The sequence below is a fragment of the Pavona decussata genome, unplaced genomic scaffold, assembly GCF_977016875.1.
Source record: "Pavona decussata unplaced genomic scaffold, jaPavDecu1.1 SCAFFOLD_29, whole genome shotgun sequence".
Taxonomy (NCBI): Eukaryota; Metazoa; Cnidaria; class Anthozoa; order Scleractinia; family Agariciidae; genus Pavona; species Pavona decussata.
In genome coordinates this window covers 40,651-65,000 of record NW_028145452.1, presented here as the reverse complement: position 1 = coordinate 65,000, position 24,350 = coordinate 40,651, and the positions used below count along the sequence as shown (strand labels likewise).

At 40.4% G+C, this 24,350-nt stretch overlaps 2 protein-coding genes and 1 pseudogene across 2 annotated transcripts; 1 reads left to right on the top strand and 2 right to left on the bottom strand.

The window, feature by feature from the left end:
- Positions 1 to 2,275: 2,275 nt before the first annotated feature.
- On the top strand, positions 2,276 to 3,509 carry LOC146484760 (uncharacterized; annotated as a pseudogene).
- Positions 3,510 to 14,846: 11,337 nt separating this feature from the next.
- On the bottom strand, positions 14,847 to 17,098 carry LOC146484759 (melanocortin receptor 4-like). The gene has a single exon (XM_085104208.1). It carries the CDS (start codon positions 16,914 to 16,916, stop codon positions 16,032 to 16,034), a length of 885 nt encoding a protein of 294 aa, XP_084960334.1. The 5' UTR covers positions 16,917 to 17,098; the 3' UTR covers positions 14,847 to 16,031.
- Positions 17,099 to 20,497: 3,399 nt separating this feature from the next.
- Positions 20,498 to 21,970, bottom strand: LOC146484758 (uncharacterized). The gene has a single exon (XM_085104198.1). It carries the CDS (start codon positions 21,968 to 21,970, stop codon positions 20,498 to 20,500), a length of 1,473 nt encoding a protein of 490 aa, XP_084960324.1.
- Positions 21,971 to 24,350: the final 2,380 nt, after the last annotated feature.

The window sequence follows — 24,350 nt, the reverse complement described above, 5'->3', positions numbered from 1 at the left end:
CTTAAACTTCAGATTTCAAGAAAATCAAGCAATCAAGCCATCAACGTTAAGTATACCCCCTTTTAGTCTTTATTCTTTTTATGCTTTTTCATATTTTGAATTTGCTACCATGAATTGTACACACAAAGTCCTTATTTTGGGGCACTCATTTGTCCGTCGTCTTAATGTTTTTCGTCATCAAAGCCCCGGGGGGAGGGGGTACTCCCCTATATAAGGTATATAGGTATGTGGTTTTTGAGCCGTTTTGGTCTGAAAACGGGTATAGATTTTGACAATTACGGTCTGGAATCGGGTCGGGTTTTTGGGGCCGGGAACATTTACGAAAGCTTACAAACATATTTTTCTTCTCAGTACGTAACTAGAACGACTAACTGATAGCGAGAAAAAGAAATACACTCTGTTCTTTTTATAAGAACGTCTAATTTTGGAGCTGAGGCTGAACGTTCTTATATTTTTTTGCGATTTGAGGTTGAAAACGTTCTTAAGATGTTCTTAAATTACATGGTATACACTACATGTATTTCAGTAAATCAAGCATTGCCTGCTGAGACATGGTATCAAGAACTGCTGATTATATATGACAAACCGAGGTGTGTCACGGTCACCATACACATAACATTCCCGTATTTTGGTTAATTTACATTTGTTACCTTGATTTTATATACAGATTAGCAAAATAAAAACGTTCTTAATCGAGTCTCAGCCTGAGGAATGTTCTTAATACGTTCTTAAAATTTTGGTTAATCTCAGCCTCAACGTTCTTATAAAAAAGGTTCTTATAAAATAAACAGAGTGTAGATAAACTATGTCATTCCAGCTTACTTTTAATCCTTGCGTCAACTTCCGTTCGGCACTGATGCATAATTATTGCTTAGTTTAGGTCTGAAAACGGGTATGAATTTTAGAAGCCAGGTCTGAAAACGGGTGTGGAAAATGGTATGTTTAGGTCTGAAATAGGGTCGGGATTTGAAGACTCGGGCGGCGAACTGGACTTTGACCTATCGTCAGTAGATCTTTCTTTTCTCGGTATTGGTGGCAGAACAGTTCCTAAGACACAGTCACACTACAATTTGACAGCGCTAAAGTTAAAGCTTTGCCGCCTGAAATTATCCTCTTGGAGCTGGGATCCAACGATCTGTGTTCTGTGGGGCGGCGCCCTGAGTCAGTTGGCTCGGATATTGAACACTTAGTATCTTTTCTGCACGATCATTGCGGCGCCGCCTTTGTAGTGGTTTGCCAAGTCATTCACAGATCCAAAACGCCCACTCATATCCCTGACTACAATGTTAAAGTTGATGTTTTAAATCAGTATCTACTAGTGGTTCTTGAACCACTTGTTTATGCGGACTTCTGGTATCACAAGGGGCTACGTAATCCCAACATTCCTGTATTATGCCGCGATGGAGTACATCTCAATGATCAAGGCAATTATACCCTCTATCGGAGCTATCGTGGCGCAATTTTGTTTGCCTTGAAACAAATTTCGGGCGATGAGGGTCGTGAAGAGGTCTGACAGCTTCAAACGTGTCATTATCCACCAGACATTTACGATTGCTCCGATTGATAGCTATTGATATCTGTTTTATGTTATTTACGGACTGGTTTTGACACCATATCCGGCATACTTTGCATGTTCCTCGCGGCATCTCAATTTTTGGGTTTGCCAAACATGTTGCCGATTTGTTCCTTAACTAAACCGGTTCCTTAACTTACTAGTTTGTCATTTATTTATTTCCTGAGCATAAATGTTCTGTGGATATGACCGCCCCCTTACACCACCCCCACCCCCACCCCCCCCCCCCCCCCCGATTTCATTCCTTAACTAAACAGGTTCCTTAACTTACTAGTTTGTCATTTATTTATTTCCTGAGCATAAATGTTCTGTGGATATGACCGCCCCCTTACACTCCCCCCCCCCCCCCCATTCCCCTTTTTACACCTTTGCTCTTTCTCAACTAGAATTAATCGCGCATGTTTAGGTAAATACACTATGATGACCCGAGGAAAGCGCTGCAGTCCAGCTACAGCCACGCCATCCATTGCGGGTAAAAAACCAAAAGCTGGAGTCTCCAAATCTCCTGGCCATTCTCATTCAAAGGCACAAGTTCCAGCCATAAACCGCACCACTGGCACTCATCCAAGCGCACTAGCACGTCAACCAGTCATCCCGACCATATCAGCTGTGCCCGCGCCCGCGCCGCGGTCCACTTCTTCCACAGCCACTAACTCGGCGACGGCTAACTTGCTACCCGAATTAACATCCGCCATTTCAGCCGCCCTGAGGTCTGCTGGCTTACTTTCCACCGAAGATACAGCCTTCGATCCTACTGCTGCTGTACAGGGGTCAGTGGCAGCGGTCGTCCAAGATATTACTGGTGACCAAATTCAAGTCCATCGCCACGGACATGACATTAGAACCAACACCTGTGTCTCATCATCTCTTACCAGAGAACTGGCATCTATAACTAAAACACTATTAGAAGCTAGCATTAGTAAGGGGTCAGCTTCAGTTTACAAGCGACCATGGAAGTTAATTACTGATTGGTGCGTTTAATATATGGGTTATGCCTGTCACGCTACCAATCCAGCCAGCTATTCTGGCTCTTTTTATCTCTCATTTATACTCCCTTACGTATGTTTCGTCATCCGTAACTACCTATATTTCTGCTATCAGTTATGTCCATAAATTCGCAGAATTAGCCGATCCTACGGATTCGCCTCTGATCGTGCAAGTCCTGAAGGGCTATAGGGAATTAGCTCCAGTTAATGACGTGCGATTACCTATCACTCTACCACTGCTGCGTCAATCGATCAGCGCTTTTAATCACACTATTTCATCACGCTATCAGATTTTACTTATGTCTGCAATGTGTGCCATAGCATTTTTCGCCTTTCTTCGCATTGGCGAGATCACAGCTTCTCGTAGCGATGCCACTAATCTCATAGATATTACTCAGTTAGATCGCCTCGTTGATGATCGAGGAATTACTAGGGCCCTTCAGTTAACTATTTGTAACTATAAACATAAGAACTCCGGGCCACCCTTCGTAATTTATATCTATCCAGAAACGACTTGCTGTCCAGTACAGCTTATATTAAACTTTATATCTATGAGGGGTCCAGTCCGCGGTCCTTTGTTTTGTTGGCCAGATGAGACACCCATCAGCCGCACGTTTTTTGTAGAGAGACTTAATGCCGCTCTTAAATTTTGCAACCTAGATACTTCTTTGTACAAGGCCCGTAGTTTTGGCAGCGGTGCTGCTAGCTGGGCATCAGCCAAAGGGTTTTCCGACTCTCAAATCCGCCTTCTAGGCCGCTGGAAGTCAACTGCTTTTCTTCGCTATATTCGAACTCCTAGCATTAAGACTAGTTGGCCGATTCTTGTAGTTGAAAACTTATGCAGGCGTTATGTTTTCATTAGCCAAAGGTCAGTTCCTGCCAACAGCCTTCGGGTGAGGCGGGCCGCTGAAACAGCGCCCTGTGGCCTTTTTTCTTGCCCTCACCGCTAGTCAGATATTAGTTATTTTTTTATCCCAAAACAAAGTGAGTTTGTGTTATGTTTTAAGGTTTTACTAAAAGCGCTATAGCAAACAAGCTTGGCTGTTGGCAATCAAAATTGATCTCTTTAAATGTTGCTTGCAACCGCAGGGAGGAGACATAAATGGATTTTATTTCGACCAAATAAAAGCTTTTATGTCTCCCTCCCGGGTGCCTTCTCTATTAGGTTTATCACAGGGGACAGGGGTGAGTTGGTTGTGAGACAATGGCTTAGGTTCCTCGTTTGAACCTTGGATCTTTACTAAAACAGATCACCATCGTATGATTATCACGAGACTCTCAGGACAATAACCTTTTCGCAACATCACGAGGTTTTTGGCCAAATGTTCACTCACAGTAAAAATACTTAGCCTCGCTTTCATAGTTAGGCAAAGACCCTTTATAAGAGGGCGTATCCATTAGTTCGCCCTTTCAGTCTGCAAGCCTTAAACTTCAGATTTCAAGAAAATCAAGCAATCAACCCACTCCCGTCCCCGTCTTCCGCCCGTGTTATTATTGTATTTAATTGTGTAGTTTGCCTTTTTTCTGGCCCTCACCTTTGCTAGAGCTTTTAATACCTTATTGTTACCTCACCGCTTGTCAGATATTAGTTTAAGTTTTGTACTTTTCAATTACAAAACAAAATGAGTTTGTGTTATGTTTTATGGCTTTACTAAAAGCGCTCTAGCAAACAAGCTTGGCTGTTGGCAATCAAAATTGATTTCTTTAAATGTTGCTTGCAACCGCAGAGAGGAGACATAAATTGAATATTCGCATTCTGCGCGGGTGAACGCTTTGAACTGAGTAGACGCTTTTTTGTTTCCGTCCCAAAGATAGTTAAAAGGACTAATTGCTTATGCAGTGTTTTGAATATGTAAACATCGGTCAATACCACCGGTGAATTTAAACCAAACTAAGCTTCAAAATTACACTTGACAAAGACAGTAGAAAACTGAGGGTTGAATTCATAACAAATTCAAAAACAACGATGGTTCTAAAGGTTGACCCAGACTGCAAGTGGCTGACAAGTTATCAGACTTAATTAGCTGTTGTTTTGATTGACATCTGATAACTGCTTTCTCAACGGTCATGCGAAATGCCCCCACCCCCCCCCCCCCCAAAAAAAAAAGACGAAAGAAAAAAAAATCCGTCGACATAAATTTTCCTCTCAATAGAATGTTCGACGTAAACTCAAATCATAATTTTTTGGACTTTTAACAACTGCTTTTTACCTTGGCTGAGGTCTAAAATTTTACTTCTGTCAGTTCTTATCAAATGTCAGCTTGCAGGCATTTGTTTTATTGATTAGGTGTAAGAAGAAAGAGATGAGCAGAGGGGAACTGAAATTCTCGGCTACTGTTTATGGACTGTTTTTAAACAGCCATTTAAAACTGGCAAGGTTTATTTTTTCTAATCCGCATATACTTCTCGCAAAATATTAATCAAGATACAAAACAGCTTTCTATGGCCGGCATTTTTAGAAAATAATTTGCAGCACCAAAACCTGACTTATTTGCATAGGTAATAACGGGATACATTTTCAAACTTTATCCAAAGCATTGTAGTTAAGTGGGAACGTAATTTATTTTTTTCCTTTATTAAAAATCGCCTGTGTGCGAATAGGGAAAGGGCCAAGAGGTGTCACCCTCGTAACAAAGGGAGATGCCACATGAATAACAATGTGTGCTCTTGTTGTTTTCCAGTACAACAATATCGGGTCTGTACTGAACGAAATAATAATCTGTCTGAATCCTAAAACCGCACAACAGCTTTACTCGGTCATCTTCTTCTTCTTGCTGTTTTTCGTCTTCTTTTTCTTGTTATTCTTGTTCTTCCTCTTTTTCTTCTCCTTCTCCTTCTTCTTCTTCTTTTTCCAGTATTTGAAATAAACGTTTGTCAGTTTTCTACTCTTTGCTTCACAAATATATTTCGCAGAAGTTTTAAAATTGCCGTCCGAAGCTCGTAACTACGCCTGCAGTACAAAAGTGGATTGATAGTAGAGTTCATGAAGGTTACAGCATTCACCAAGATCCACCATACTTTCAACAAACGCATCGAAGGGAAATTTGCATAGACTAACGTGAAAATAAACATCGGAGAATAACACAGAATCATGAAAATAAAATATATAAAAGCGTTTATGGCGCCTTTTGTCTTTTGCACTGAATTCAGATTATGTTCAGCATTTGAAATTTGGACTGCCTGTTGTTGAACGTTAATCTGTAACTGATGCCGACGAACAATTCGATAAATTCGGATGTAGGAAAGTGAAGAAACCAACAAGCAAATGACGATACCAACAGCTATAGTAAGAAAGTAAGATTTTTTGTCCAACACTCGAACGCAAGTTAAAACGATGCTTATAAACCATATAGCTGCTGATGCATATTCTGCGCGTTTGGTAGTGATTAAATTCGGATATTGCATGTGATAGTGAAGAGCTAAGAACCGATCCACGCTTATTGCAGTCATTGTACCGAGAGAAACGCCACAAACAAACGAGGTTGTTACGTGGTAAGTGAACATCAGAGGACTATCGGGAACAAACTGGAATGAGGCTACAATGTAGACTGGTTGTACAATAAGTCCAACAAGGAGATCCGAGAGAGCGAGACTGCACAAGAAAACGTTGGATGCTGATCGAAGCGAGGGCGTTCTCAATATGGCGGCCAATACTAAAGCGTTGCCAATTATGGATGTCAGCATCAGTGGTGCGTTAAGGACACAGTTTATGATGACTATGGATTCATGCTGAAAATTGTTGTCCTTGTTGCTCTTATAATCAGTTTGTGATTCGTTTTGTACAAGGGAAGTGTAGTTCAACACCTTCAAAACCTCTCTCTTATTAAAGCAATGCAACTCTAAAGTTTGTACCGAACCTAATTGGCATTACCGTGTCTGATACCGTTTGGTATCTTTTATAAAGTAAACTTAATTTATGTTTGAGTGTGAGTTCCTGGATGGATTATTTATTTAAACTTGGACGAATTATCCTTCATTCAAATGGATAAAAGCGTTCATTATGTGCAAAACGTTGTTTCTGTGCATGCTAATATATAATACTTCTAGTCTCTTGGACAACGATTGGTCATCAGACCAGCTGAAACAGCCTCTTGACTAATTTAAAGGCAGGTGAAATTCAACCATCATTGCAATTTTTGTATTAAAATTTCAATGTTTATCACTGAGGGATTAGCAAAACGATAAATTCATACCCAAAACTGAATAAAATATGGCGAGATTTTTAAAACTTGGAAGGCGGAGAACTATAAAATCTACAGGAATTTATTTCTGTATAAAGTTTAAGAAGATAGAAAGAGTAAAGTTCACTGAATTACGAGGACAGCAATGGACACCTCCCAATCATGTTCGTATTGCAAATAGTACAGCACATTAGTATATGACTTTTTCATGATTCCTTACATAACAACAATATAAGTTTTATTACACGACTCAGGCAGTCAGAGGGCCAATAACTAAAATGAACCAATCAGATCGCTCTATTGCCGGTTCAATATTTTCCAAGTATTGGGTCGGGTATTAGGTGGGTTCACTCAAGTGCACTTGAGTGCTTTTGAAGGTCAGGTGCACTTGAAGTGCACTTAGGTTTTTTCCAAAACAAGAGGTCCACACCAGGCACTTCAAGTGCACTTGCGTCTTATCGACAGCATCCGAGCGGAGAGGTTGAAAGGAATAAAGCCGCGTTTGCTGCAAGCAAAAAGTTGTTTTTCTGTCGGTGAAAGGAATCCAAAACGTATCACCACCGATCAAACGAAAAGGTGGCGTTGCACTTTCAACTGTCAGTGGATTTGTTCACAATCTTGTTGTGATAAACCCTAATAGAACGTTTAGTTACTAGTTACGGGGCTCTGGGACTAGTGTAGGCTATTTCCGGTTTCCATAGTATCCCCAGGGCCCACTCGGACAATCACCTCGTGCTCGTTTAGTTTTCCATATTTCAGTGTCGGAGTTTCGATCGGAGTGTCAGAAATCGTCCCTTTTTGGAGTCCCACTGGGATATCTGACGTGAGTTTTCCGTTTTATCACCTTTATTGTATTTCGGAGTTCGTTTTTCATGTAGTCTTTAGGTTTATTCATCACATTAGTATTGTTTTTTTTCCATTTTAGTTTTCACCATTAAAAGCACACCAGTAAACCATCGTCTGTCGATATCGTGCCTATTTTGGTTGACACGCTTCCCTGAGAAGGCCACACTTGTTATTGCTGTCTTCATAGCTGGGCGCATGCTACGTTTTCGAGTTATGAAAATTTAAAAAAATACTTACATAAAATTGTAGTCAACTGAGTCATCTCATCCTGCTGGGAATTTATAGTTTTAAAGAACGCCATGTTCGGGCTACGTACTGTGAAAAAAAATCTCCCAAACGCTCAAGCGCTTGCCGCCAAATCCCGCCATCAGCATATTTTGGGCGAGGAAAGATTGACAATCAAGTAATTGGCTTGCCATGTTCTTGAGGCAGACCGTACTTCGGCCCTTTGAAGTTTCGGCGTTTCCTAGGCAACTTAGTGTTATCAGCCAAGTGAAACAACATCCGTTCACACTCCAGTACGCCAGCAGTACAACAGTGGATTGATAGATGAGTTCATAAAGGTAACAGTATTTACCAAGTTCCACCATACTTTTAACTGTAAACGCCTCGAAGGGAAATTTGCATGGACTAACATGAAAAAAAAAAAAAACATCGGAGAATTAACACAGATTCATGAAAATAAAATATATAAAAGTGTTTATATATAAAAGTGATTATGTTCAGCATTTGAACTTTGCTCAGCCTGTTGTTGAACGTGAATCTGTAACTGATGCTGAGGAACAATTCGATAAATTCGGATGTAGGAAAGTGACGAAATCAAGAAGCAAATGAAGATACCAACAGCTATGGTAAGAAAGTAAGATTTTTTGTCCAACACTCGAACGCACGGTAAAATGAGGCTTAAGAACCATATGCCTGCTGATGCATATTCAACGCGTTTGGTAGTCATTAAATTTGGATATCGCATGTGATAGTGAAGAGCTAAGAACCGATGCACGCTTATCGCAGTCATTGTACCGAGAGAAACGACACAAACAAACAAGGTTGTTACGTGGTAAGTGAACATCAGAGGACTATCAGCCGGAACAAAATTGAATCCGGTTGCAATGTAGACTGGATGTACAATACGTCCAACAAGAAGATCTGAGAGAGCGAGACTGCACAAGAAAACGTTGGATGCTGAACGAAGCGAAGGCGTTCTCAATATGGCGGCCAATACTAAAGCGTTGCCAATTATGGATGTCAGCATCAGCGGTGCGTTAAGGACCCAGTTTACAGTGCCTATGGATTCAGACTGAAGATTGTTGTCCTTGTTGTTTTTGTAATCAGTTTTTTATTCGTTTTGTATAATGGCAGTGTAGTTAAACATCTTCAAAACCTTTCCTTGATAAGGGCTTTAGTTTCTAAAGAAACTGTGGTGCTGCGTCGGTGAGGAGTGGAAGCGAGTTCTTGGTTTTATCAACGGAACTGATAAGGTAGTATGGCCACCCAACTGAGATTTAGCCTTTTTTTGTTTCAAAACAAAGCACGTCAATATTTCACCTTATTAGGCGTGAGTTTGACATTTCTCCCAGTCTTAACAGAAAATATTCGTTTTGCTTCAGTCCTAATGATGGTTAAAAGGAAGATACAACACAAACTTGAAGACAAATATCAAGTTCCTACTTTTATTTTCTTTATTTAAATCAATATTTATACAGGGTGTCCAGTTTTGCAAGGCTAGTTTAAATGGAGCCCTGATACAAAATAATAATAATAATAATTTTTTTAAATAACAATAATAAACTTTATTGAAATATTCCGAGCAAAATCGATATTTACAAGTTAAAAGTACAAAAAAGAACTATTAAAAACCTATTTACAATTCATGCATCATCACTAAAAATATATTTGGAAGTTAAAATACGGTCCAGCTAAAATTGCGAAAATTAAGAAAAGAAAAGATAAAAAAAAACTGAGAAATTCGTTCTCATCCTAAAATCTAAAATCTAGCCAGGTTTTTATCGATTTCAAAGTCTATATCTGCAATCTTCAGCAGTGCTCTTCGTGTACAATGTGAGCCTCTTAAGCATAGCAGCGCAGATCTCAGGAGGGCAAATGAGACTTTGGCGCGAATCCATGACATTGTAATACCGTAATAATAATAATAATAATAATAATAATAATAATAATAATAATAATAATAATAATAATAATAATAATAATAACATTTGATCAATAATGATTTCTTGAAACATAAGCAAACGAAAATTAAAGTTAATAGCCGACGTTTCGGCGTCATCGTGACACCAGTCTCAAGGAAAAGTGGATAAATTAATGCGAAGATTTGATTTCTAGACTTTACAGTCTCTACAAATTAGCATATTAACAAAGGATCACAACATAACAGAAAATCAAACGAACATTTTTTGGTATTTTCGTTTTTAACTTATTCGCTTGCTACCTGCCTTGACTAGCAATCTCACTATTTGCAAGTAACAATATTATTTCTCTTTTATGTAAATTACAAAAACACAATGGAGTTGAAGTTGAAGGCTTCGCAACTAAATATGCCCCGTCTATACGAGCAATTTTTATGTGGCAACTGTATGTGGCAATTTTTATTTGACCGTGTAGATAGCTCGACAAATGTTTGTTGTTAATTTGCGTCAGTAATAATTTCGCACAGCGCAGATGACCATGGAAAGGCAAAAAGCAAGATGGCGCCATGCTGGATGCGCAAATGTTAGGGACTGTAGGGACTGGGTTCTACAGATGACGTTGAAAAAATTGTCACTTTTTATGTGGCATCTCGTCTACACGGACAATTTTTTTATGCGCCAGCTTTTCAGCAAATGCAGTTGTCACATAAAACTTGGTCATTTCCCATCATCTACACGGGCAAATAAAAATTGCCACATAAAAATTGCCAAATAAAAATTGCTCGTGTAGACGGGGCTTTACATGCATGTCAGTTTAAATTTCAATAATAGAAAACGATAATTATGTTTACTGATCCTGCCGGGGTTGTTGGGACATTCATAGAGACCACGGACACTAAATTATGACATTTTAGATGCTTACACACGTTTTATTCAAGATGCAGATATTACAGGACTATAATATGTACAAATTAAAAAAAAGGGAAAGAAGGTATCTTGCAATTGAAAAGGAAGTTACGAGGTTATTCATATGTAAAAACTCCCTGAAAAAAAAATTTCTCAGTCTACATGTTCACGTGAAATTGAACTAAAGAAAAGAAATTGTTGTATCTCTATTTTTGCTATAAAATTCCATGCTCTAAATGGTTTGAACCCAGCAGTCATATATCATATCAGTCTTATCATGACTAACAAAATACGGATCGAAACGCACCAATCACTTTTTCTTTCTTCACAGCCAATAACATCACGGCCCACTGACAAACAACCAATAACATCAACCAAAAACATATATACCATCTACTGACGTGCCACAATTCACTTGCGTCTGTAAATCACTTTTACTCTTTTTGTCGAAACGAAACAGTCCTTCTCAGGACTTCACTCACCCTGATGATCATAATGTACGTACCGTTATGACATGACTTCTGGGTTCAAACCATTTTCTTATTTATCACTTAAGAATTGGTTCATGCTTAGCGTGCGTATATCGAGTTATTGATGCACGCGGGAAGTTTGGAGAGCACGAGAGAAGCGTAAGAGTTGCTCGAGGCGTAGCCGAGAGCGACTCTAGCTTCTTCAGTGCTCGCCAAACTTCCCAAGTGCATCCATAACTCGATATACGCATTGCTAAAAGCATGAACCAATTCTTTTATAACATAGTGAAAATAAAGTAAATGGTTCCTGGAAAACCGGTTTTGTTCCAGACTACTGTAATTACAAAATTCTCTGTAAAAAAAAAAGCGAAAATGGTTTCTCATATAGGTTTTTAAACGTTTCATTAAGTTTTAAGCTCTTATAAATATACATTTTTTATGGTGTTGTCTCTCTGTAAAAGTTTTTAAATAACATAGCGCGCGCATGCTACCCCCTTCTGACTTGCACACGTCATCGGATGGACGCACGGCCGTGCGTATGTTGGAAAATGTACCATCATGATGATGCCAATAGGAATTAGATTAGGATGCACGCGCGCTATGTTATAAAAGTAGATAAACTGTAGTTATCCAGGTGAGTATAGTCTTGCGTAGCACTTTTAGAGTTGACACAATGACTGACCTTGTGTTCACCCGAGCGGAAGTCTCCATTATGACCTTAACCACTTCAAGACAAAATAATTATAATCTGCCATATAATTGTACAAGAGAAAATGTTTAGCGGGTTAAAAAGACGAGCGACTGGTTTGCATGCATTTATGTCACCGGGAACGACTAATTTCTGCTGGCAACTGCTTCACCGAGATCATTTATACATGTAGTTAACTAGAGCAAATTATGGCAGCCATTGTCAAATGCTTACCGTCGACGCCCATGATATTTTCCGGCCATTTGTCCGGTGAGAACAAATTTATTTTTACGAGGGATAACACCTCGTTATATGTTTTCATCTCCAACGACGAAGGAACTCAAGCACTAAAATATTTTCTCAATCATAAGGCACTGTTAAAGAACCCAGCACAGAAATTTAAGCATGCACTCCTTCCATAAGCCGAACTAGTTTTGACACCAAGAGTTGACACTTAATTGTTCGTCATTTGGCGAGCCCTACTAAAAATAAAGTTAACGGCGAGCGATGGGTACCAAAACTGGATCAAGCTTCGCTAATCTCTTTGTAAGCGACCAAGAGCTCATCCTAACTAGAGGCTACGTAGCAAACAATTTTTCAAATAGCACAATGAAACCAAACCTGAACTTAACGAACGCTACATTGAAGACATCAACTTCACCCTACAAAGGGAAAATTCCTTTCATCCAGCTTAATTAAGATATATGTGGAAAATTTCTGAAACCTCGGTTGCTTTCCTGAATGTCAAATTTTCAATTAAAGGTAACGGTCTCCCCACCAATGTGCACTACAAACCTACAAACTCACACTATTTACTATATTCATCTTCTCACCCGCCTCACCCTCGCGTGTCTCCCTCCCTCGGGCTCCACGCTTTTTTCTTCGCTTTTTCGCGCCCTGTATATTTTTCAAGCGCCTGTCACGCAGGCTAATGAAGCGAAAGATTCTTATTTTCCAACAAATCAGAGGAAATGCGCCAATTCTTCAAACACGTGGCTATGTTTATGTAATCGCATAAGGTCAAGTGGAATTAAGGATTAATTTTTACGCGTATTTTCAAAGTTTTCTCAAATAACCCGAGTCGCGCAGCGACGAGGGCAATTTGGAAAAACAAACGAGGCTATGTACAATTAGCATACCTCCGTGACCGATTATCGCACGATTTAGCATGCACCATTGCACAAATATATCAAAATTTATGAAATAAAAAGACTTTTTTGCTTCATAGATCGATCACTGAGGTATGTTGAAACAATAAGACGGCTCGCTCTCGGTTTATATTGCTTTGATATTTGGCTCGGGGCTTCGCCCCTCGCCAACTATCAGTCGATAGAAACCTCGAGCTCGCCGTCTAATCGCGCGGAATATCGCCTGATACTTACCGAGTTGGCTAAAACCAGGCGATATTCCGCAAGATTGAGCAGGATAATTGTTTCATTATTCAACACATTGATAACAAAATACAGGTTAATAGCAAAAAAGCTGGAGGCGATCTTTATTTGTCAAAAAAGAAACTTGTAACATTTTCCCGCGCGCGGACCGGCATGAATGAAAGTGGCAGCTTTGTTCAAGTTTGAATGAAATCGAGAGCAATTTGCATCAAATTAAAAAAATGAGTACTCGTCTAGTGCACCAATCGCTCCGGCAAAATTTTCCACAAATTTCTTGCCTCAAAAGCTAAAACCAAAAAGGAATTTTGAAGCTGCGTAGGATTTGTTGTGTCAGCTGGGCCGAACTGAACAGACTGGAAAAACTTTTAAGCGATTTCTCGGGTGAGTGTTTCAATTTCACGATCTTTCCTCAGTGGTCTGACAAACGCATCTTGTGCATTGTTGCTTGCAAGAACTCTAGATCTTTTATGAAACTAAACGGTTTTTCAAGCGGCTCTGATGCTTTTGAGAATAATTGCTTTGTACTCCGTCTCTTTTTTGTCTGCCAGAAAGCTAAAATTTCTCGAGACACTTCAGTGCGAGCTCGGATTTTCTCAGGTGGTTTTTTCCATCTCTTCAAGACGAGTCGAGATCTATTTTAACAGTTGCAAGAACTAATCTAAGGAAATACATGGAGTGTTTGTAATTTCTGAGCCCTAGAATACGGGACAATCCAGGGCTGGGTTGTTCGAAAACCGATTAACGCTAATCCAAGATTATAAGTTAACCAAGGTTTTTTTAACTCGCTCATGAAAGATTATTTTAAAGGCTCATTTTAATCTTATGGTAAAGAAAAGTCTTATGTAAAACTGAGGGACAAAAATCTTTTGGACGAATCCTTATGGATTGGTAAATATACTCGCATCAAAGTTCACGTTAACCCAGGATTAGCTTAATCGGTCTTTGAACAACTCGGCCCAGAAGTCTAACGAAAAATATATCAAACGTTTTTGCTGAACTGTAAGCTTAATTTGCCAGGTCATAAACAGAAAGGTAAGCAGTCGTTTTTGTACTAACCATTACAATTCTTAATAGCAAACTTGGTTGTCTTCTTCGTTTTCAGTACAAAACAGCGTTATTAATAGTTTGGTGTTTTAGCGAGGTCGTTACTTTTTGAAAGTGCTCTGCAATTTTTCTCGATCCCCGACGCACGAAAACTACGTATATATAAACAATAGCCTCCATTTGGCGCGAAAATATGCTCAGATATTTGTCTGCGGACATTATCTGTCCCGAGAAGCGAACAGTTTTTCGAGAGCGAAGCTCGTGGAAAACTGTGAGCGTCGTGGAACAGGTAATGTCCAAGAAGAAATATCTGAGCATATTTTTAAAGCCAAATGGAGGCTATTGTGGTTATTATCCTTCAAATATTTTTCATGTAGCAACGAGCTTGAGTATTTAAACATTTCGTTTAAAAACAGTTTACCGTCAAAAACGTATAGAGCGTATGTTGTTTTCCGATACTGCTTTTATCGACCAGTAGGTTTATCTCTCCTTCTGTCACAAGAGCAAACCGTTCCTCCATCTCGACATTAATTTTAATTGTAAACAAGACGCGCCTTGAAGTTTTTGAAATTGGGGGATATTACTTGGGGAATATCATCGGATATTCCCCAGTTTTAACTGGGGTATATTCGGTCACGTGAGGCGTTTAGACCATTCGCGCGCGAGCAAAAATATTTGATGGATAAAAGCAGGATATCTGTTGTGTGCGGGCGACATACACTGAGTTCAAAATGACCATATTAGGGCAGTGTCACAATGTGTTAAAAAATAAGTAACCGGAAAAGGCCGAGTGGAATTAAGGATTAATCTTCACGCGTATTTTCAAAGTTTTTCCAAATTGCCCTGCGCATCGACGAGGGCGATTTGCACCGTGAAGCTTTCCACCGCTTGAAAAATAGCACTTGATTTCCAAGTATTTTTGGCTCAAACAATCTGGCTTAATCAGTCATACTCCATAGAACCTGAAAGAAGTCGTTGTTGTCGCGGCACTGCAAAATGAAGAAACCAACTAAATGGGCGCTCAGCCAATCAGGAAGAAATGTTGCCCTCGGTGAAAAGAAAATTAAGAAAAAACGCCCTCAGTTTTGACCAATCAGCATTCGGTCATTTTGCTCTCTATGTTATAAACCTATTAATTGTCGATACAGACCGCCAACACCACGCTCAATAAATTGACCCACAGTCAGCACTTTAAACGACACTGAAGGAAACGAACGAGAGAATTATGCGACCAAAAGTACCCTTTTGAAGAACTTCAAGTTACTGCAAATTGACCCTCAAAGGAGTACAATTTTTTAACAACCTCCACTGATTTCATTCAAACTCGATAAAAACACAGAGAACTTTCTAACAAGAAGTATACTTAAATCCGACGATCAATCTGGTAGTTTTAAATGCACACGAGTACGATGCAAAACTTTGCTGTCCTTTCATTCACGACGTCCATAAAATGTTGGGACCCTGAACCATCTATCAAAATCACTGATCGTTTTACATGCACCTCCGCTAATGTAATCTATTGCATAAAATGCCCTTTATGCAGAAAGTTATACATTGGGCGACACAAGAAGAATGACCAGGTGCCTCGTCAACATCTTCGAGACGTTGAAAGAAATGACAAAGATATATGCAATTAATTAACTTACGTTACCACGCTTCTATCTATAGCCTAACTCCACTACTAACTAAAAATACAACATACAACCCACAGTTCCTCGACTCGCTCTGACGAAGAGTCATTGCTTGAAACGTGGCACTCGAATCCCTTCACGGTAGCCAGAATACCTTACCAAAACAAACGATCAATCTGTCTGTTTGCACAAACATTTTCGCAGTGGTCTTAAAACTGCCGCTCGAAGCTCAGAGGTACGCCAACAGTACAAAAATGGATTGATGGAGGAGTTCATGAATAACACTGTATCCGTTAAAACCCAGGCGTTTGTTCTTTCCTCAGGGAAAGTAGCCATACTTGCAATAAACACTGGAGAATAGCACAGAACCATAGAAATGTAATAGGTAAAAGTGCTAATAGCGCTTTTCTTTGATCTCGCCATGTCCATGTTCTGTTCTTGATTTAAACTCAGTTGTACAGCCTGCTGTTGAACGTGAATCTGAAACTGGTGGCGACGAACGATAATGTAAATTTTGATGTAACAAAATGTCGTTGCTAACATACAAAGCGTGATGCTTACAATTGTGGCGTAGACAATCATTTTATTGCTCCCAAAGTAGAGGCACGATAGGGGAAAGCAAATCAACCAAATGGCTACAGATTCACATAAAGCCCGTTTTTGGGTCATCAAATTCGCATATCGCATGTGATAATGAAGTGCTAAAAACCGATCTCTACTTACTGACATAATAGTGCCAAGGGAAACACCACAAAGTGAGAAAGTCAACAGACTTTTAGCAATCCTTAAGGAACCTTTAGGTCTGAGTTCATTAGCAACGAAGAGCGGTTGTAGGACAAGTCCAACGAGGAGGTCCGAGGCAGCGAGACTGCACAATAAAATGTTGGACGGTGAACGAAGCGAAGGAGTCCTGAATATGGCGGCCAATACCAATGCGTTGCCAATAATGGATATTAGCATCAGTGGAGCATTAATGACACAATTTACGATGACAATGGTTTTAGGGAGAGAAGTGCAGTTGTCGTTGTTGCCAAAATCACAAGTGTAGTTCAGCATCTTTAACCTCGTTTTTAGGTTTTAGCTCAGGAGTACCCTTGCCGGAATATTTTTCAATCTGATGTCTCGTTCAAAGTGCCGGAACTTATGTCCCTGTTATTGTCACATCACATTAGTTTTTGCAGGTGAAATATACATGATTATTGTCATAGCACAATTTGAATAACATTACTTTTATGCATTTTCAGAATTATTTGTCAAATCTTAATTTCTGACACGAAAATTTAAAGTTAGTGGTAAAAGATATTAATAACATATTGCGCTCAAAAGAACATAGCAAAGCAATTGAAAATGAAAAACAGAAAATTTGAAATTAAAGTGAACTTAGATAAAACGGATAACAACAGCTGAAACTTAACTTTAATTACCCGGGCAAAGACAAAATAAAGACAGATACAGCCCCGAGCAAAACATGAAATATGGTATATATAGTATGGTAAACCAAATTGGCTATCAAATGCTTCCTCAGTCTATAAGCATATATTTACACAAAGAACGGAGACGTGTCTCACTAAAAGTGAACATTCAACCTCTCTAGGAATACAGCATATATAATTTAAAAAAAGAAAACAAATTCTCGTAACTGAGAAAGCGATAGCGGCATGAAATAATTCTTATCAAAGTTTTTTAGCAGGTGCCATGTTACCCTCACGTTCATTTGGCAATAAATGAACCCGATGAGACACATCATAGTTTTTTCCGACATTTATTAAAAAATGAAACAGTAAACAAACGAAAATAGCGAATAGCGGAACGTCTGTATATCTATGAAATGAAAATAACGAGAAAATTAAATATTGAAAACTAAATTATAGGAAACAAAAACCGAAAAAGTTGAAAAGGAGACTTGCTGAGGGCGGTCTTTGAAAGAACTAATTATAATTATTCCTCACGTTCATTTGGTGATTATGATCCCAAAAACAAAAACATCATAGTTTAAAATCATCGCAGCGTATGGTCGCTTTTGAATTTCAGTCCTTACGATCGTTAGAGCTTGCTTCTGAAAGATTAAGTACTTTTATTGTTAATCTTGGTTGATGCACAGGACTAAGACTTTTTTGACTCGAACTATAGGCCATTTAACACTAACAAACTTAGAGGGCTAAAACACTAACGACAAAGGATGGTTTCGGTTTGATCTGTTATTAAGGAACGAAATTAAACTAGAGTCTAAAATAACAGCATTGATCAGGGTCGAGGCAAACGTTTAAGAGATTTTACAAAATCTCTCTACAATTTTAAGTGACCCTAAAATTTACAACGAAAACAAAAGAGGGGCAACAGGCTATAATTTTCTGACCGCCATTGGTTACCTTAATAAATATATCTATTGACCAGTAGAAAAAAAGTCGAAAAAATAAAAGATAATAATATAAGTAGAAAAAAGAGAATATTATACAACAATATTTGAAAGGAAGGCGACAAAAATACCCACGCGCCGAAAATTAAATATTTCACCTGCTATTGGGCTTAACAATTAACCACACACTGTCTTTAATACCTAGAGCTTCTTCGTGAAACCTATCTTGTAACAACAGTAATCTACCGTTTTGTCTTCCTCAGCTAGTAAGACGAGGTTTATCTGCAAAAAAACTTTAATAGCGCCAAAACACGTGGTAACTCCATTCATTCGGGGGTGGAGTAAGGGACGAATGAGATGGTGTCGTGAGTGGAGTGAGGGAGGGAGGAGGAGGGCTGGAGAGGGAGCGGGGTGCTCAAATTGGTAAATTTTTCAACCTCAAAGCTAGCAAACGTCTTGGTATATGCATTTCTTAAAATTTATTTTAGGGTCATGCAAACGAAATCAGTAAAGAATTCCTTTTGTTCCGCTCCGAAAATAAAAGCTTAGTTTATAAAACTTAGGGAATGATCCAAAGGGCTAAGCTCCTGATGTGTAATGGGAACAACATTGTGGATCTTATTTGGATCTGACACACAGAAAGTTCAGAGCCATGAATATCATATTGAACGCAGCTGCTTTAGCTTATTGTTTTAGCTTATGTTACATCGATTATTTTTCGACTTTTAGTAACTTTCCCTAGATAAGAGTTTTCGTAATGTTTTTAAGACTGCTGTTCGAAGTTCATGAAGACGCCAACAGTACAAAAATGGATTAATAGATGAGTTTACGAATAACACCGTATCTGCAGAGATCCACGCATTTTTGGATCGCTTAGGGAAGATAACTAAAATTATCATGGAAATAAAAACTGGTGAATAACACAGCATCATACAAAGGTAATATCTAAAAGTGTTTGTGGCTGTTATATTCAGGCTACGAAATAACCTTCGGTCTCGACAACGGTAAACAATCACTTAAACGCTCCGACAAAAGACTAACAGACTACAAAAAGACTACAATTCTTGGAGCGAAAAGCTCATGTTCTGGCACTCTTTAATATTAACACAACAAAAGTCCCCAGTAGGGTGGTCGCATGACAAGTCTAGTCGCACAGGGGGTCCTGATGCTCTTCCACAGCGGGTCCTGGCCCGAACATCCTCCCCACCTTTCCAATGTTGGAGACGTGACACTGGTTTCTGCGTAACTTGTTTCTTCTTCACCTTCTTCTTTGCCTTCTTCTCAACCTTTCGAGTTGCGGGCTCCCCACCGTAAGCACTACTGTCAGCAAAGTCACCACTTACAAACTGATCGAGCCTGAGTACTCTCAGGTCCAGCATGAAACAGCTCCTTGTTTACACTTTGTACGGTCTTTTCGACTACTGCATGCCCATGGGTAAAATGAGTGGATGTTTGGTACCCTCTGGTAAGTCTGAGTGCTGCAATCTACCTCCTACGCGTAGCAAGCGACCACTCTTGTCGTATTACGGGTCTAATTTCAATATAGCACTGGTGTTTGGTAAAAGGAAGGTGTTCCTTCCGCCTTTCATACTCTGCTTGGTACACCTCCTGTTAAATCTACCAGCACCAGCTCCTCGGCTGACAGCTCTTTAGAACCCGCACGTGTTCCTGACTTAAAGGCTCGAACACCTCCAAGTACAAATGCTGTTACTCGAATTAACGTCAGCCATTGCTCATATCAAGATGGATCAATCACTGGTTCCATAGAAATCGCCGCACAGGCTCTTGTCTGTTTGTGTTTCCTCTTTTTCTCCACAGACCCGGTCAAATCATATGGCAGCTCACGTTGATCAGGCAAGCATTCAGCAGATAACCAGCACGGTCCACTCCACCACACCTAGCTATCAGCTAAGACCTTTGCAGGCAATCCACGTGTCAGTACGGCAGGATTGTCCTCCCCTGAACAGTGTTTCTAATGTTGTGGGTCCCATGTGGACTGAATTTTAGCAACAGGGGTAGCTACAAATGTCTTCCACTGGCTACTTGAACCCCTTGTCCACTGGAGAGTTACCATGCCGTCAGTCAAGCACACTACCCGGTCTACTTTGAGTGATAGGGATTCTGTAACAAGTTTCTGCAATCTTGCGTCAACGACAGCTGCAAGTAGCTCTAATCTCGGCAATTACACAGCCTTTGCGGGCACCACCCTTGATTTGGATATGACAAGATAAGTTGCTGCATGCCCAGCTTCATCCAAGCACTTGATGTAGACTGCCGCACTCTACGCCGTAGGAGAAGCGTCACCGAAGCCGTGGAGCTCTATGCTGCAACTTGATTCGATGTTCTCCATGAAATAGCGGGGAATGGTAATGCGACTTAGCTGTGAAAGTTCCGATTTCCACGACCTCCACAGATCAGCAATATCTTCATCCAACCGGTCCTCCCACTGTAAACCTCTCTGCCAAAGCTCTTGGAACAACATTTTTGCTCTGATTGTAGATGGTGTGATTAGTCCCACATGATCCAAAACCCTACACGCAATGCTCAACAAGCTTCTCTTCGTTTCGGGGTCACTAACAGCAAGCATATCCGGTGGCACGCTGAAGAGGAAACAGTCAGGTAATGTATCCCAACATATCCCCAGTGCCTTGAGCGGCTCAATGGCATTAAAGTCAACGGTTCTGGACTCTGCCTGCTCTTGCTCATCAATATGGCTAAGGACTTCCTTTGAACTACTGGTCCACTTAGTCAGATTAAATCCGCCTCGCTCCATCATCTTATCTAAGGACTGCTGCAACTTCACCGTAGCTTCAACATCGTCAGCACCACTAAGGTAGTCGTCCACGTACTTGTTTGACATGGCTTCTCTGGATGCGTCATGGAACTCTTCGCTGCATTTCTTCGCGTGGCTTTGAATTGTGGCAATGGCCAGGAATGGACCACAACTGACACCGAATGCCAACCTCTGTAGTTTGTGTACTCTCGGTGGTTCGTCACTCTTTAGATCCCTCCACAGATATCGTAGAGCGTCCTGGTCTCTTTCGTCAACCTTAATCTGTAGGAACATCTTTTCAACATCAGCCATAAGTGCGATCCTACGTGCTCGAAATCGAAGCAGTACTGATACCAGGTTAGGTTGAAGCGCTGGCCCTGAACAAATACAGTCGTTGAGAGATACCTCATGCTCATCATAGGCTGAAGCATCCAAAACAACACGGCATTTCGTTGTTTTCTTGTCCTCTCGGAAGACAGCATGATGAGGTAAATAACTGACCTTCTCATTACCATCGACTGTTTTCTTTACTTCTACAGCAAACCCCTTTTCTACGTATTGGTTCATGGCATCCTTGTAAGCATTGGCCCTCTCTGGGACCCTTCTAAGCTGTCTTTCTACACCCTCAAGTCTCTTGACTGCCCGGAGGTAGTTTGATTTCAATGGCGGAGCATCACTTTTCCATAGCAGCGGTACTTCATAAAGCTCCCCATCAAACTTCAGTCCCTCGTTGAACTGTCTAACAGACTCTTCTTCCTCTAAGGACATATGAACATCCCCTTTATCGACAATTCCGATACATTTCAACTCCCAGAACTGCCTAAGGTTGTGCGTGACTGGATCAATGCGCTCAGTAGACAGCATGGATTGAGTGCTCTTGCAAGGAAGACCCTCAATGGGTCCTCCTACAATCCATGCTAGTGTTGACTCTACTGCTGTGGGAGCATGAGTGGTTTCTCCTTTCTTGCATTTACCACTCATGAAAAGTAAAATTCTGCTCCTATCAAAATATCAACATTCACTGGTCCACGAGGGTACGAGTCAGCAAGAATCAAGCTCTGCAGGTGAGGGTAATTTTCTGAGAAGTTCTCCACTGGTTCTAGTGGTGTGCAGATCTTGTCAATTGTGAGTGTCTCCATGTTAACTGGCTTTGCAATGCTTTCTTGAAAAGAGGTGAGTAAGAAACTGACTCTCTTAATTCTCTTCGTTTGACTGGTTTCTCCCCCTAACATGGATACCCTAAGGACTTCAGAAGGTCCGTCATGTGCTAATGACTCAGCAACTTTCTTTGGCTTCCTGAGTCAAACAAAACCCTCACAGGTACTCTCCGGGCATCTTCTGCAACCAGAATGGCAGTCCCCGTCTGTTATAAGGTTTGATGCATCTTGGAATTGTATGAAGCCACAAATCCACTTAATGTCGTCTGTCTTTGTCCCTCTGTGGTACGGTCCCCGTCACCATGAAGCATAGTGTGATGACGCTGGCCACACCCTTCAACACTGCACTTGGGTTGGCGACAGACTGGCGAGTAGTGGAGAGTATTTGCAGGCTTTAAACAATTAAAACACAGCCGGTTCTCCCTAACTAACTGCCAACGTTCGTCGACTGACTCTCCCTTCAGCTCTGGACATTTAAGAGTTTCATGTCCCTGCTCATTGCACAAGTGGCAAGCTGCACAACCTCCCCGATTCGTCCCGCTTGCTAGTAGAGCAGCTGCTGAAAACACTTTCTCTCGGGTGTTCTTCACCCCAGTTCCATCCTTGTCCCGTCCCCCACTTTCTCTTGCTGCTTCACCATTCTCACCAATCATGCTAGCATTTCTTACCCCGGCCTCCTTGGAAATCACTTGTTTATTTAAGAACTTGAAGAATAGTTCAAGTTCAACGCTTTCTTCCTTAAGGCCTGTTAGTTCAGATAACTCATGTGGAAGCTTGGTTTCCGGTATTGAAAGGAGGATACAGGAATGGGTCATTGCACCTAGGGCCTCCAAGGCTCTAATCCGATACTTTAGAGTGTCGTGGAGATCTTGCAAAGACTTAACCGCTCAGTTTGACCTTGGCTTCAGCTGAGCAATTGACTTTACCAGAGATGAAATAATGATTTTTTCCTACTAAAGCGATGTTTCAGAGCATCTACGGCATGCTGATAATTAGTACTAGTGACTTCAAATCCTTCGGTTGTATGATAAGCGACCCCATCAAGTAGTGAATGCAGGTAGGTGAACTTCTGAACAGCAGGCACATTGTCGTTATCATGAACAGCAGCCTAGAATTGGTGCCAAAAGTTTTAAAATTCTAAAACATCTCCATCAAACTTGGGTAGCTCTAGTTTTGGTAATTTTAAATGTGACTGTTTGTGCTCCGCTGAACCCGAAGCGGTTTGTTCATCTAGCTTGGAAATTGATCGTTTAGATATATACTTTTGAGCTATGTCTAAACCATTATCAATCACTCGTTGATAATCGATCCACCTTAAGTTTGAGCTTCTTCAGCAATTTCATCATCAGAAATAAGTGCAATAATCTCATCTCTTACCTCACCGTAACTCTCCATATAACCATACAACCTTTGAACACGATTTTTCATTCTTATGACGTTGTTGCTGGACCTTTTGCTCGTCTCAAGTATTACTAGTATCACAGCATCAATGTCCATCTTAAGGATCATTTCTTTTCTTCTCAACAACTGCATATTACTTAACTGATGATTAGAAGACTGCGGGGACACATGTTCAGCAGTTGATGCTGCAGGCCTGTTGTCAACTGGCAAGGCTTGTTTATGGACTGTATTAGTTGATTCCTTACTTTCGTCTAGTGAACACGAAGGCTTAGATTCTTCTTGTTTTATAGCAACGAGAAGTCGAGCCATAAGAACTGGTTTCTTTCCTTTCGCCGGTAGTTCTGTCCCTTGTAACTAAGCTTTGACTAAGGAAAGGGACATTTCACTCACAATTTCCTCCGTTGACTGAGACCATGCACAGTTGTCAACCATATTCAATCCTGTATTCGTTTATCTCGATGTTTACTCTTCCACTCAGCGCTAATTGCTTCATCAAAAGTTCCTTAAATCCGGCTTCGAAGGACCATAATGTTATATTCAGGCTACGAAATAACCTTCGCTCTCGACAACGGTAAACAATCACTTTAATGTTCTGCTAAAAAACTAGTAGATCCTTCGAATAATGACTACAATTCTTTGAGCGAAAAGCACATTTTCTGGCACCCCATAATATTAACACAACAAGTCTAGTCGCACAGGGGGTCGTGATGCTCTCTACAGCGGGTCCTGGCCCGAACACTGGCACTTTTCTTCGATTGCACCTTGTTTAGTATTTAAATTTTGCATAGCCTGTTGTTGAACGT